We start from the raw sequence: 13,621 nt of genomic DNA, 5'->3' as shown, positions 1-13,621 counted from the left end.
GACCCGCCGGGAGCGCCCACCCCGCGCACGCGCGCCGCCGACCGCGCCCCTTCGCCGGGCCCGCAGCGCGCGTGCCCCGCGCCGGGCGCGCCGATTGGCCGAGGCGGGCGGGGCGGTGGGAGCTGATTGGCTGGGCGGCGCGCGCTGCGGCCGTTGGCCTCTTTGAACGCCGGGGCCCCGAGGTCCCAGCGCTGCCATGGCCTCTGTGCGCGCGCCGCTTGGCCGTCAGCTCCATCTCCACCGTGATGGTAGTGCTGGTACGTGAGGAGAGGGGACAGAGGGAGCGGTGGTGAGCTATTCGGTGGTGAGCTATTCGGTGGTGCTCGAGGGACCAGGGGCCGGCCTCAGGGCCTCCCTTCCTGTGAGGAGCAGCCCGTAAACGCGGTGCCTGAGGACCCTCTGGGTTCTCGCGGGGTTCCCTTTCTAAGGTAGAAGGTTCCGACTTCGTGTCTAGCCCTAGCATGCCAAATACAGTAGCGAACGTGTATAATTTACGTAGTAACTAAAGTGGTGCCAAGTCTTGCTGGCCTCTAGTTCCGTAGTACAGCGCTGTAAGAGGAACGTGCAGGGCTTGTCACGGCCGAGGCAATGCTAGCGAGAGTGTTTTCTGATGTACGAGTCTCTCACAGTGAGACTTTGGCTGTAGGTTTACCCTAGATATGTTATCAGCCTCAATTCATCGAAGCTGAAAACCCTGTAATTTACCTTCATTGTTCTTTGCTGTTCTGAAAATCTCATTTCTAGCATGTGCCCCCCTGCAAGGATCCCGTAATGTTAAGCCATCAGATGGAGCGAGAAGTTTGCTGTCCTCTGAAGCATGCCAAGGGGTTAGGAAACAGAAGAGTAAGTAAAAATTGCACAGAACGCAATGATAAAATATCTTTAGATGCTACAATTGTTAGTGCTGTTACTGCTCTGCTCTTCAGAAATTGGTTTCTGTTGCAGAGATTCACTGTCTACCTTCCAACTCAAAGAAGCAGCTGTAAAAACATCTGTTGGAATCTTCCAAAAATAGCTTTATATGTGACTACTTCTAATTAGGGGGGCCTCTGGAGGTCAAATAAACTACTAATTAACCTTGGGTTTAGAGATACTTTAAATGCATTTTTAGTATCTAAAGCATCCCTCAGTTCAAAACTGACATTATGGATCTGGATCATGGCAGGGAAACTTGGCAGAAGTGGAAATACCAAAACTGTCTGTCACCTGGCAGTCTGTCTCTAAACTTTGTCAAGTGCCCAGATGACTAATACTGAACTGTCTGATTGCAGTAAAAAAGTAGCTGGTACGGGGTTGTCAAGTTGATAGTCTAACAACCAGGTGGAATGTTGTCTTTTGTACACAGTTAATTAACCTTGTGTAGTTTGGTTACATTTCCCCCCGTGTGCATGTGCACTCTCTTCCTTCACCATTCTCTTCTGCATCCTTCTTCAGGTGAGACAAATCTGAGCAGTGAGAAGAGTGCACCCACCCCAGTAACTGCAAGGAGACTCATATCTCTTGGATCAACAGTAAGACTCTGCTCTGGTGTCTGTAGCAGTGTTAAATCCCAGCTAAATCTCTCTGACTGCTTAAACAATACAGCCTCTTCATACAATTGTCATTAACCTACCCAAGTGAACTATGGAACATATTGTTGTGTCTGTGTTCGTAGTAACTAAGCAGGAAAAATGAAATTGCTGCATCCTTGGGAATTGTGCGATAATTAACTTGGGACTACAGAGCAACTTGTTATATTTGGTGCTATGCTGTTGGGATTTCTTTTCCTCTTGCTCACCATGTAGTTACGGTGTGATCCTTTCTTTTTAAGGAGATGGTGTTTTGGTTCCTTCTTTCATGGGCTGGGCAAGGCAGAGTGGAAGCTTGGTGGTGTAAGAAACAGGGAGGGGATGGTACTGCATGTACAGGTTCTCAGTGTCCTATGCAAGGATATGGATTTCAAGATTCGTATCTTAACAAGCTGAAAAATGATAGCCCTGACTTTACTTAAGTTTACACGTATTGGTGATGTAGGATAAAATTCTTCAAACAAACCTGAGGTGAAGATATTAAAATGTTTTTATGAAGCTTAGTGGGTGCTAAAGTCTCCAACTTCGTTAATCTCCTTCCTGTCCCTGTGGTTATGAGCTGTCCCTTCAGAGTAATGCTGATGAGAAAGTAAAAACCCCATCCTAACCTGATACTTTTCTGCCCTGTCTGGAAGAGACAAAGGTTTGCTCTTTATTTGGTATGTATCTTTGTAGTATTGTCTATATGAAGCACCCACTCTTGTATTTAATTGTATTCAGCTACTATGAAGCTAGAGATTTCTAACACATCTCTTTTCCAAAGCCGGCTAATGGGATTGTGAAGATTAAAAAAGATCTTATGCTTGTGAAAGAGAAAAAGAAACAGAAGGCACTGGAGAAGGAGGTATGAATACATTATGTGAGTGAAATCCTGTCATGTTTCCCACTTACCATAATAAAAAATACAAGCTGGTAGAATTGGCCTCTTTTGCATCACACAGCATACAAGTGTTTACAAATGGCTCTGTGCAAAAGAAAGATTATCAGATATGCATGTACAAAGCTAATGGAATTGCATTAATTCTGGCTGATTGCGAACAGTTATTCTGTCAGTCTTCTCAAAAACAGAACTAAGTCCTCTGTTGGCTACCCCATAAAGGCTCTGTTTCATTTAACTGTTGCTAGCTAAGATTTTTTGCTCACTAATTGTCATCCTTTTAATGCTTAAGAGGCACTCTAAATTGTATCAGCACACTTCTGTGTGCTAATTGGTGCCTTGTGTCTCAAATGTCACATTCTGCCTTTTTGTCTGTCACAGCCAAAAAGGAGAGTTTGCTTCTGTTGTGTATTAAAGCTAAGACTATTCTCATTTTAACATGTTGTACTGGCTCAGTAGCATAAAATAAGTCAGGTGAAACGTTGCTATTGTATCATGTGTAATAATAGAGAATTGTGGTGATTCTGTTATTTCCTTCCTGTGAATGAGAGTTACAGATACATATTCTGAATGGAAGTAAATACAGTTTGGATACTTATGCCTGTGGTTTACTTGGAGAGGCTAAAGTAATGATAGTAAGAAATAAAGAAAATACCTCATGTTTTAGATCCGTGCATTAGTGAGAGAACGTGGAGAGCAGGATAAAAAACTTCAGGCTCTGGATGAAGATTTTGTTAAGATTGAAGCAAAGCTGAGTGCTGCAGTTCAGGAGAAAACCTCTCTTTCAGCAAATGTTGCATGCCTGAAAAAACAGCTTTTGGAGCTAACAAGAAGCAATGAACTACTGAAGTCAAAGGTATTCACACAAATAAGTACATCTTTGCTTTGCCTTTGCTGTTATTGAGCTTCCTGTGCAAAAGGAAGCTTTAGCTGCTGATCAGCATCTGTTTTGACATAGAGCATGTCTGGTTTGGGATCTTGTGCCTGTCTAAACACAGAGTGGGAGGGGAACAGCTTGGAAAGGGTTGTGTGAACAGCAATTCATACAAAGGAATAATGCTTAGTGGTTTTATCTTCTTTTCTAACAAGCTGTCTGAAGATGGTGTGCAGAAGAAAATGAGCAGCCTGTGCATGGAGTTGATGAAGCTCAGAAACATGAGGGATGCTAAGGAAAAGGTATGACCATTTGCACAGGACAGTAATTCTGAGCTGCTCAGGAACAAAACCAGTGATCCTCAGTATAGTTTGAAGCTCTTGGTGGTGGTTGTTGCTTAATAAGTGGCTGATATCTTTACAGAGGGATACTTGCAATCCCGTTTAGCACAGTAGTAGGTGCTATCATTAAACTGTAGTGATGAATTAAATTTCGGTTTACCATTGTCTCTTCCACAATGCCCTCTTTTTATATTAAATGTCATTTTAATGTTAATACATGTAGTTTGGGTTTGGTTTTTTTTTTTTCAGACTGCACTGGCAAAGCAGGAAGACATGGAAATGAAGCTGCAGGAAGTGCAGAGAAATCTAGAGCATTCGAAAGGAAAAGTAGCACAGTTACAAGAAAAACTGTAAGTGCTAGGAAGGGAATTAGATGAGATGATGACCTAGCTGTGTTTCCATGCTTACCCTTTGTAGTAACCAAAATACAGGCTGTCCTCCCTACTGAGAAGGAACAGACATTATTAGTGTTTGTCATCTGGAATAAATATGATGGAATGAAGTTCTAACAGCTGCTGCAGTTTGATAAAACAACCATTAAAAACATTGTTTCTCTAGTGTATCTAATCTTTTTCCAAAAGATAAACTGTATCATGTCAACCCTTTGTCTTCCAGTGTGGTATGGGTGGGGTTTTCTTGGGTATGGGGTGGAGAGGGAAGACATACCTCTTTAGAACAGAATTGTGGTTCAGGTTGGAGGAGGACATTTGTATGGATAGGATATTTCTGACTCTTTAGACTACTAAGTTAGGAATAAGCAAGAATAGAAAAGCATTAGAGCAGGAGCTGAAATCCTAATTTAGCAGCCAGGCATTTGGCATGGATTTGATAAACGCATTCATGCTCTCCAGAGGAGTGCATTGAAGAGCCATTGTGGTGCCTTCAGAGCTGCTTTGATGTAGACATGTGCTCTGAAGAAAGGCAACTGCGGAGTCTCAGCTTCAGCAGCTCTGTGTAGATGGAGAGTGAGTTCTAACACAGCACTTTCTATTCTGCCCAAAAAATGTCATGTGCTTCACAGGAACAGTGCACTAATGTGTAGCCTGTTGCTGAGGATAGTGACCTAGGAAAAATGAACTTCCAAGCTGTGTTTGATGTCAGATTGGCACAACTGGCACTGCAGCACAAACTTGGCTGTTAACGTACACAAAGGTAATAATGCAGGTAGTGCAGGTCACAAAGGGAGGAGATGATAATTTGCTACAAAAGCTGCATTATGTTAATGCATTATGTTTGTGGCATATTGCTCGTGGCAAAATACGGCTTAGCATCTTTACTACAAATGAGAAGACTGTCTGGAACAGGTATGAAAAGGGGGAAGAATCACCTCTTAGAGCCAATATCAGTTTTTCAGCCAAACTGGGAGATGAAAGTGTGTTACTAATTAACTCTGAATTTGTTTAAATATATCTGTCATAAAAACTGTCTGGTTTTAGGTCTGCTACTGAGAGAGAGAAAGTTGAAGAAAAGTCTGACACTGAAAAACTTCTGGAATATATCACGGAGCTCAGGTAACAACAAATTCTTCTCAAGAAGTTAGTTTTCCTTTTGGAAACCAACAATCCTAAGCATTTTCCTTTGTGTTGATGTGTAAGCTTACGAACAAAATTTAGTGGTAACAAGTGCCTGAATTTTCTTCTACAGTAGTGTTGCAGAAACAGCTGAGAAATACAAACTGGAAGTCGCCCAGATGGAGGAGACACTGAGTAAGAAAGACCAAGATATTGAGATCCTGAAGAATACCCTCAAAACAAAAGAGGAAGAATCATGTAAATTGATGAAAGAACTTAATGAGAGGTGTCAACTGCTTCAACAAGAGAAAGGTAATTGTTAGTTCTTGTACACTGTTCCATATGTGGGATTACTCACATGCCTTAAAGCATCTCAAATAGGTTTTTTCTAAAATGTCAATTTAGACTGGTTTGTTCCAAATGAGAAGTCTCTGAGCTCCAGCTAGAAACACCAAGGCATATTTTTAACAACAGGGAAATCCCTTCACATCTGACATCTGTTAAATCTGAATTGGTGTTTCCATGGAGGGTAACTTGGGTAGATAGTACACAATGAAAATTGTAGGAGTGGCCTTAATCTGAAAGGTGAACACTTAAGTTCTTGTTCCTTATTCTTCATTGAGAAGCAGTATAATATTGTGTGAATTCACTGCTAACAGCTTGTGTACAGGTTCATTGAGGTGTTGGGAATATGGCAAGGATCCCATTTTCACCTCCTTACTCCTTCTCTCCCTACACCAGCAACTCTGCAATCTGAGATATGTACTCAGTTTTCTGTACCAGCTGCCTTCTGTGTACTAGTTTGTGGAAGAAACTTTGGGGAACTCATGTAGTTGTTTTCCCCAGCCATATGCTCTTCTGGTGAAGGCCAATTGCTTGGTCCAAACACTCCTGCTGTTTAAAATAATTTTAAAGTGGTATACCTCGAGCCAATTTTGAGGCGTTTCCAGATGGGTTTAAGGTATGGGTTTGTTTTGTGTGGGGTTTTCTTTCTGTGTTTTTGGTAGTTAGGCAAGGGAAAAACAAACAAACTAAAGATGGAATGGAAGTATTATGAATAATACATATTGTACCTATTTGAAGATAGAGAAGAGAATTTGTGTTTTATTGACAATTTCTCTATGTAGAGAAAGAGTTCTCTGAGACCAAAGGACAGTTCCTGAGTATGAATGCTGAAATAGAAGACCTGAAAAAAAAAATTGATTTGGCAGAACAAGAACACGAAAAACTGCTTCAGAAGCATGAGGAGGTCATCTCTCAGCTGCAGCAAGAGAAGGTAAATACAGACTATAAATAAGTCTAAAAATAGGTTGTAATCTCAAGGATTGGCACTAAAAATTCTTGTTTGGATTACGCATGAGATGTGCATTCCACAGTTAGGTTATCATGGCAAAGTGGGTACTGGCCTGCAGTAACTTGTGTGGCCTAATAGGTCTGAGAATCATTGCTGGTGGGATGGAGGTTTTGGTTCTTCCCATAGATTTGAAGTTTAAACGCTGAAAACTAGCCCTCTACTACCCAGAAAGTACTGGTAGTTTTAAAATCTGTGGTACTCTGGCATGCAGGAGTCATCTGCATCAATGCAGCAGAAGTTACTGGAGTTTGAAGAGGAAGTAACAAGTGAGAGACATCTTCTGGAAGAAGAGCTGAATGATACTATGAAGGAGCTGAATAAATTGCATGCAAAGGAAAAGAAAGCTGAAAAGTTGGTGAAGCGATTGGAACAAGAAATCAAATCTCAACGTCTTGAACTTGCACAGATGGAAGAAAAGTTGACAGGGTTTGTGAAAGAAATTTTCTGATTCTAAAGCTTTGAAAGGAAGAATGTTAAATCAGTAGTGTAAACAGAGCTTCTGAGCCCAATTCAGGTTTTAGAGGCCTGAGCAGATCTGAAGTTATTTCTTGTTGATTGTTGATTACTAATAGTGATGAGATCTAATCACTAGCAGTAGTAACTTGAGTCAGTGTCAATAGTAACTTGAGTCAGTTCTACATTGTTGTAATTTAACACACACCAAAAAAAAAAAAGGCAGTTGGGATTTGCTTGAAAGGCTGGTATTGTAGTGCTCTGACCTTGCTGTGCTGGGTAAGCTTTGTGCATGTTGTACTGGCTGTTTCTGTCCTGGAGAAGGCAATGACAAAAAGACTTTCAAGCCAGTTGTTTCTTGTTTAAGTTTACTATTGGGCCTTCAGTCTATTCTATAACTCCCTTGGAAAGTTAAGGGGAGGGGAAATCATTAATAATACCTATATGTGAAGATTGTGCTTTAGTATGTGAGAAGTTACTGGTTTGTCACAATGAATTTATTGCTGCTGCTTCAAGCCTTCTGTAACTGATAGCAGCATTTGGTGATACATTCAGACATACTTCTCTCCAGTGTGCAATGCTGAATTTTTATTTCAGGAAGAATGCAGAGTTGGAGCAAATCAAGGAAATGCATAGCAGTGCTGTATTGCAAATCCAAGAAGAGCACAGCAATACACTGCAGAAACTTGGAAAGGCTGTTGCTGACTTTGAAAGGTATTTAAGTTTTATTAATGTATAGGACAGGGATTATCTCTAAGATGACAATAAAATGTACTGTTCGTTTATGTGTCTTGGTACTTCACACCATATGAGTGTTGGCATGGCAGTAGAGCAGAGGATTTTGTGATGGTATTTGGTGGCATTAAGAATTTATTTATTGAGCACTAGGCAAGTATAGTGACAGTATCACTGTCTAGTTCAGGAAGTTGGATATTTCTTCTTCCAAAATGTAACCAATTGGAGGTGTTGTGCTTTTAAATCACAATGAGATTTGTAACTAGTGATGGTGTTCTTGGCACTGAAATGTCTTGCAAAAAGACTTGTTTAGAATCAAAATTTGCACTGAATTGAGAATAGTTTCATACAGTTACTGCAAGTTTTTTACCTTAAAATATTCAGGTTGTGAAAGTATGTAAAGTGATACTGTTACTACTAGGTATGCGTGATCCTTCACCCATGAAGGATCCTGTGGGATATTTGCCAATGCCAACTACAGACAGTAGGAGCTTTGCTGTTTGAAATAACCTTCAGATAGAGTAGGTCTTGTGTTTTAAAATACCTACAAAAATGTGGTAGTATCTGTATCATAGAATTCATTGTAGTGTTACTGCTTATGGCTTTATGGAACTTTGTGTTGTGGTTTCTTTCTTACCTTTGGATTCATCAGTGCCTGTATGCTGCCATATCTTCAGAGTATAAAATCCTTGATACTTGCTAGCATGAGCTTGTATTGCTCTTGTAAGGTGTAAACACGTCAGTCTGTATTTTGCCTGAAGTAATAAGATTTTTCTCATTTGTACTGTAATACCAGCTACAAGAAAGCATCAGCTGAAGAAATTTGCAATTTTAAACTGGAGAATACCTCTCTGCGAGAAGAAGTTGCCAACCTAAAAAAAGTAGGCCAAGAGAATCTGCAGTTGCTTCAAGAAGCAGAATACACTAAAAACAAAGCAAACGAAGAATGTGCAAGGTACTACACAGACAAACTTTTCCATAAGCTAAGGAACACAAACTAAGACTTGGCTTTCTAACTAGAACTTCATGTGATGCTCTACAAGATCAGATCAGTATTTGGTGTAAGCAGTAGTTTCTTGCTTTTCCCAGTGCACAAGGTTGAAAATACTGACAGACAAAATTTACTAAGTTTATATGCATTAGGTCTGTCCAATCAGTTATTTTGACTTTTGTCTGTATGTGGAACACAGAGGAAGAGGAAAATACTTGAATGAAATATGTTGGAATAGTCTGTTTCAGAAATACCAGTTGCAGTGACTGCTCTGCAAATAAGATCCCCAGGGGAGACAAATACTTAATGCAGAACTTACTCTTTGCCACTCCAGTCTGAATGATGTCACCTCAAGTTCTGCTCACAAGCAAATGTCAATTAACCATCCATGAATTGCCACACTGTGATGATGTAAACTGAGGTTCTCTCTCTGCCTAATATGAGGCACCACAGTGCAGCTGATGTGAAATAATACCCAAGAAGTTGTGTTAGGCCAGTAGCTGAGGACGTGCTTCTCTGGCTGTCTAACAGCAGTTCAGTGATCTATGTTCCCTATGGTTCTGTGCTGGTTAAGATGCTCCCCTTTCTTTCCTCCCACCTGCTTAATGTCTCCAGTTTCCATGAGAGCTGGTAAAAGAAAAACTGAAGAGGTATTTCCTGGTTGAGGTGGCAGGGAAGGGATGGAACAAACAGCTGGGGCTGAAGAGGGGTCATTGCTTTTAGTTGTAGGGTTTTTGAAATCTTGCATACATCCACACTGAACAGTCTTGATTAGTTCCTGCTGGAGCAAATCTCTGCATGTAAAGCCTAACCGCTAAACTATCCCTGCTAAAAGCTGCTGGCGTTGAACAACCTTAAATGAGCAATATGATCTTTCTGTGCTTCAAAAGGACTGCTTATAGGAAAAGTTAAAAATGTTGTTCATCTTAATTGCCTTCTGTACTACTGTTTTGTTTGTGGCACTGTTTGTGCAAATTTTTATTTCAGTTCTACTAACAGCTTTTCAACCATATTTACTTGTAGGTTTTAGATTTAGTGTAGTGGGAAAAAAAATAAAAATCAAGGGCTCATTAAGAGATTATGGTATTTTCCTCAGGATGCTTTTAGAAGTCCAGACCAAGCTTGCACTAAAAGAAGCAGAAACACAGAGAACAAAAGAGTCTTGCCTTGCTCAAATGACTAAACTTCAGGAAAAACTTGAGGAGCAAACTGAAGATCTGAAAAGAGAACTTGAAGCAGAAAGATTAAGGTGACTTTCTCAAACTAGAACTGCATATTATGGCACATCCAAGTTTTATTGGGAAGAAGTGCTGAGAGCTAACAAGGAACATAATGAAACTCCACTTCTTTTTAGGAAAACCGTAAGTGAAGATGTGACCTCTAGCTTAAAGAAAGAGATCCAGACCTGGCGTAAACTGTATGAAGATTTACATAACAAAGTTAAGCCTTTTCAGGTGTGTTGTGAAGGAGGTGTTTGTTAGTATCTGTTGACATAAGACTTTTGCAGTTGGCTCAAGTTTTACTCTTGAGAAGTAAATATGCTACTTCCCATTCCAAGGCACTTATTCTGCAGTGGTTTCCTAAGTTACTATCCAATGAGCCAGCTATTCCCCTTCCCAAACTAATCTTCCTTGGTAGATTTCAGTTCAGTAAAAAGCTACGCTTAGTTGAAAGATTTCTAAGACATTCAAATGTATTTCAGCAACAACTAGATGCTTTTGAGGCTGAGAAGAATGCGCTCCTGGAGGAGCATGGGGCAGCCCAAGAAGAACTGAATAAACTGAGTGATGCATATGCTAAACTACTTGGCCACCAGAACATGAAGCAAAAAATCAAGCATGTTATGAAGTTGAAGGAAGACAATGCCCACCTGAAGCAGGTTTGTGAAATGAAAAATTAGAAATCTGCAAGTTACTAATGTGCTTGATGCTTTTGTTTGTTGCTGTAAATATTTATAGACTAATCCTGCAAGCTACTTATTTCTGTGCTTAAATTCCCTGCATGAAGCAGATTACAATAAACCACCAGCCTTCAGAAAAGCCAAGAGAATCTGTTTTTGAATTTTTGACTGAACTTACAACATACAAGAGGGATCAGCAGTACAAATAAGTACCTCTACTCTTAGTTTGGTTGGCTTTTCATACCTTTTTTTGGGGTCCTAGACTTAATAAACAGTCTGCTGAAAGTTTCATACTGCCATATAGCTTAGTGGTGTTACGCTGTACCTGTACCTTGCTGCTGGTTTCTCTACACCTGTATGTTTGGGTTGGGTTTTAATGCCACCAGTCATTGTCTGTATGTTTAGCATTAGATAAAATGGCCCCCTCAGTAAATGATGAAGCAGCCTCTTCTCCTGTTCTTCATCTAACATCCAAGCATTGTTTTCTCCAGGAAGTCTCAAAATTGCGTGCATTGCTAGCCAAGGAAAAGCAAACCAACAGACATCTTCAGGAGCAGCTGTGTGCAGTACAGGGCATTAAGCGTTTTGATCCTTCCAAAGCTTTCCAGCATGATAGCAAGGAAAATATTCCTCCAAAAACACCTCTAAAAGAAGGTAAGTTTGATATTGATGTAGCCTTTGTGCCTCTTAAGCTTAAACAAAGAAGGTATGAGAGTCTTGCATAGTCTGCTGCGTCTGGGGGAGGTGAATGGCATGTCTTGTTCCACAGCAGATGTTGGAGGCTGCATCAGTGGGGCACTCCCAGTGTACAGTTTGCTACTGTGTCTTCCAGCCCAGATCCTTACAATCTGACAGGAGCAGGTGGTGTGCCAGGTCAGACAGCAGAGCCATTTTCCTTCTGTCACCAGCTCACATGTTACAGCTGATGAGGTGACAGGAAGTGCCTCCTGCACAGGTCATGGGGTACAAGTGGCTCAGCCAGACCTTTGCACCCTGGTTCTTTAGCTGCTACCTGGCAGGACCCTACACCACTGCAGGTGTCAAGGGAAGATGCAAAAGGTCTGCAGATAAATGTGGAGTGGAGGAAAAGATGGAGCGCATGAGGACGCACCAAGGGAAGCAGGGTAGGGGAGAGAGTTTTGTTAGTGTGTCTGTTCCAAGGTCTGAAATCCTGGCTTACCTGTAAGATTCAGCGTAGGACCTTCTGTGCCCCAGGAGACAAGAAATTATTTCATGTGGTGGGAGCAATAGTGAAAAACTAAAATGTCATAACATTTTTCTATTACAGGTAATAAAAACAAAATTTGAAGTCTTCTTGGTATTAAGAAAATAAATCACCCATAAATTCACGTGCTACAGGAGATTTCGGCAGGCTGCTTCTTCAAGGTGAACTTGGATGCTGTATATAATACAAATCAGTAGGAGCCCTAGCAAAATGATCTAAAATTATGTACTTTTAGAAAAACTACGTTTTACTGAGAAGCAACACATGAATGCATGTTCCTGACTCCTGGTAACAACATTGCAGGCATGAATTCTGAAAAGTGTTCAGTGTTGCACTTTTTGGATATGCTGAAGCTGCTTAGTTCAGTTTTGAACAAAGCATTTAAAGTTTGGAAAAGGTGAATAAGCACTGGAGAACAAGATTACAAATGAAATCAGGTTTCAGTTAAGTTTTTTGATTTTTTATATATTTTTAAATTTTTTTCTAATGCATACAATTCTATGCTAAATTAATTTTGCTGCTTATAGCCCGCTTTGGTACCAATGGCAACAATACTGCTAAGAGATCCTTCTACTTCTGTGGCCTACATACCATAGAACCAGTGTAGAAAATGAGACTGTACACTTAATTTTGATATTGTGTGGGATCTATATTCAGTATGTGCAAATTTAAATCCTGGGGCTAGGTGTTGCAGCTATTGATCTTCAGAAGAGCATTTTCAGGTCAAAGTCAAATTGACTGCATTTATCTAAACATTTGTGTACTGTGACGAAGATTAGTGTCTTAAGAGCAATGTTGTTTCCACTAGACTCTTAAATTGCCACAAAATCTTTGTAGCCAGCTGTTGTAAGTGATCAGTGCTACAGTGACAGGGAATAACAACCAAACTTGTCTCACTTGGGTGGGAGGACATCCACTGTACTCACATGCATTGTACAGACTGGAACTGTGGCAAGGGGGAAAGAATCTGTTTAACTGCATTTAAAATCAAGACTATTTTAGCACAATAAAAAATTTAAATGAAAGGATTTGTCCATTTCCTTTGCAAACCAGGGATAAAACCCAAAATGACATTACAGTGGGATTCATCTAATGTTCTTTTTTCTAGTCTTGTCTTCATAACAAAGCCCAGTGTCAGCCTTGCTTCAAAAACTACATACATATTCTCTAGTCTTAGGGAAATTATTTAGCTGAACTGTACAACATATACAACCCGAAATTCTCTTATTTCTTAATACAGAAGTAAGTACTGAATTTAAGTCAAAGGTGGAACTGTGTTTTTGTTATGTCTGTGCAGCTATCTTGCACAGAGGTGCTACAGAGGCAGTACCCAAAGCTTAGCTGGTAGAATTTATTGCCATTTATGCTGACATTGTGAGTTTACACAGACCTCATAATTCCTAGGAACTTATATACAAAAAATGCACATTAAGTCCAAGGAAAGAAGTTGCTAGATGTTGTCTGTTAATGTCATCTTTGTGTATTTGCTGGATTACTTGATCCTCTGAAGACTGAGGATGAGGATTAGCTTCAAGTGTTTTAATTAAAAGAGCACTTGGTATTCAATTTAGCAGCCCAAAGTGTTGAGAGACATTTTGATAAAGAAGTTGCTAGAAGTATATTATACTGGAGTTCTCTTTTTGTGGAGAAAAAAAATGAAGGTTTTCTTGTCTGAAAGATGTAAATGGAGTAAAAAAATTGTAGAGGAAACAGGCATTTGTCTGAATGTTAATGAAAGGTTCCACCAAACTCAAAAACTCAAAACATAAAAATGGAGACACTAAGATAAGGT

The 13,621-nt window shown here is 40.3% G+C and overlaps 1 protein-coding gene across 2 annotated transcripts; it reads left to right on the top strand.

Moving 5' to 3' along the window:
• The first annotated feature begins 132 nt into the window (after window positions 1-132).
• Window positions 133-12,854, top strand: HMMR (hyaluronan mediated motility receptor). 2 transcript variants are annotated; one of them, XM_042025418.1, is made up of 18 exons: window positions 133-257; window positions 745-843; window positions 1,435-1,511; window positions 2,332-2,412; window positions 3,113-3,301; window positions 3,535-3,621; window positions 3,910-4,010; window positions 5,097-5,171; window positions 5,305-5,483; window positions 6,299-6,447; window positions 6,737-6,951; window positions 7,576-7,692; window positions 8,510-8,668; window positions 9,801-9,953; window positions 10,059-10,065; window positions 10,407-10,583; window positions 11,096-11,258; window positions 11,893-12,854. In XM_042025418.1, the coding sequence occupies exons 1-18, from the start codon at window positions 197-199 to the stop codon at window positions 11,910-11,912; spliced, it is 2,109 nt and encodes a 702-aa protein (XP_041881352.1). In that variant the 5' UTR covers window positions 133-196; the 3' UTR covers window positions 11,913-12,854. The 2 variants fall into 2 exon arrangements, with proteins under 2 accessions (XP_041881352.1, XP_041881351.1); XM_042025417.1 differs by having other exon boundaries at window positions 134-257; window positions 10,059-10,158.
• The last annotated feature ends 767 nt before the right edge of the window (window positions 12,855-13,621 follow it).

This window comes from Corvus kubaryi, unplaced genomic scaffold (assembly GCF_017639235.1).
Source record: "Corvus kubaryi isolate FWS band 111438036 unplaced genomic scaffold, C.kubaryi_AGA036_p1.0 37270, whole genome shotgun sequence".
NCBI classification, from domain to species: Eukaryota; Metazoa; Chordata; class Aves; order Passeriformes; family Corvidae; genus Corvus; species Corvus kubaryi.
Note: the sequence above shows the minus strand (reverse complement) of the source record. Positions and strands in the feature narration are given on the sequence as shown.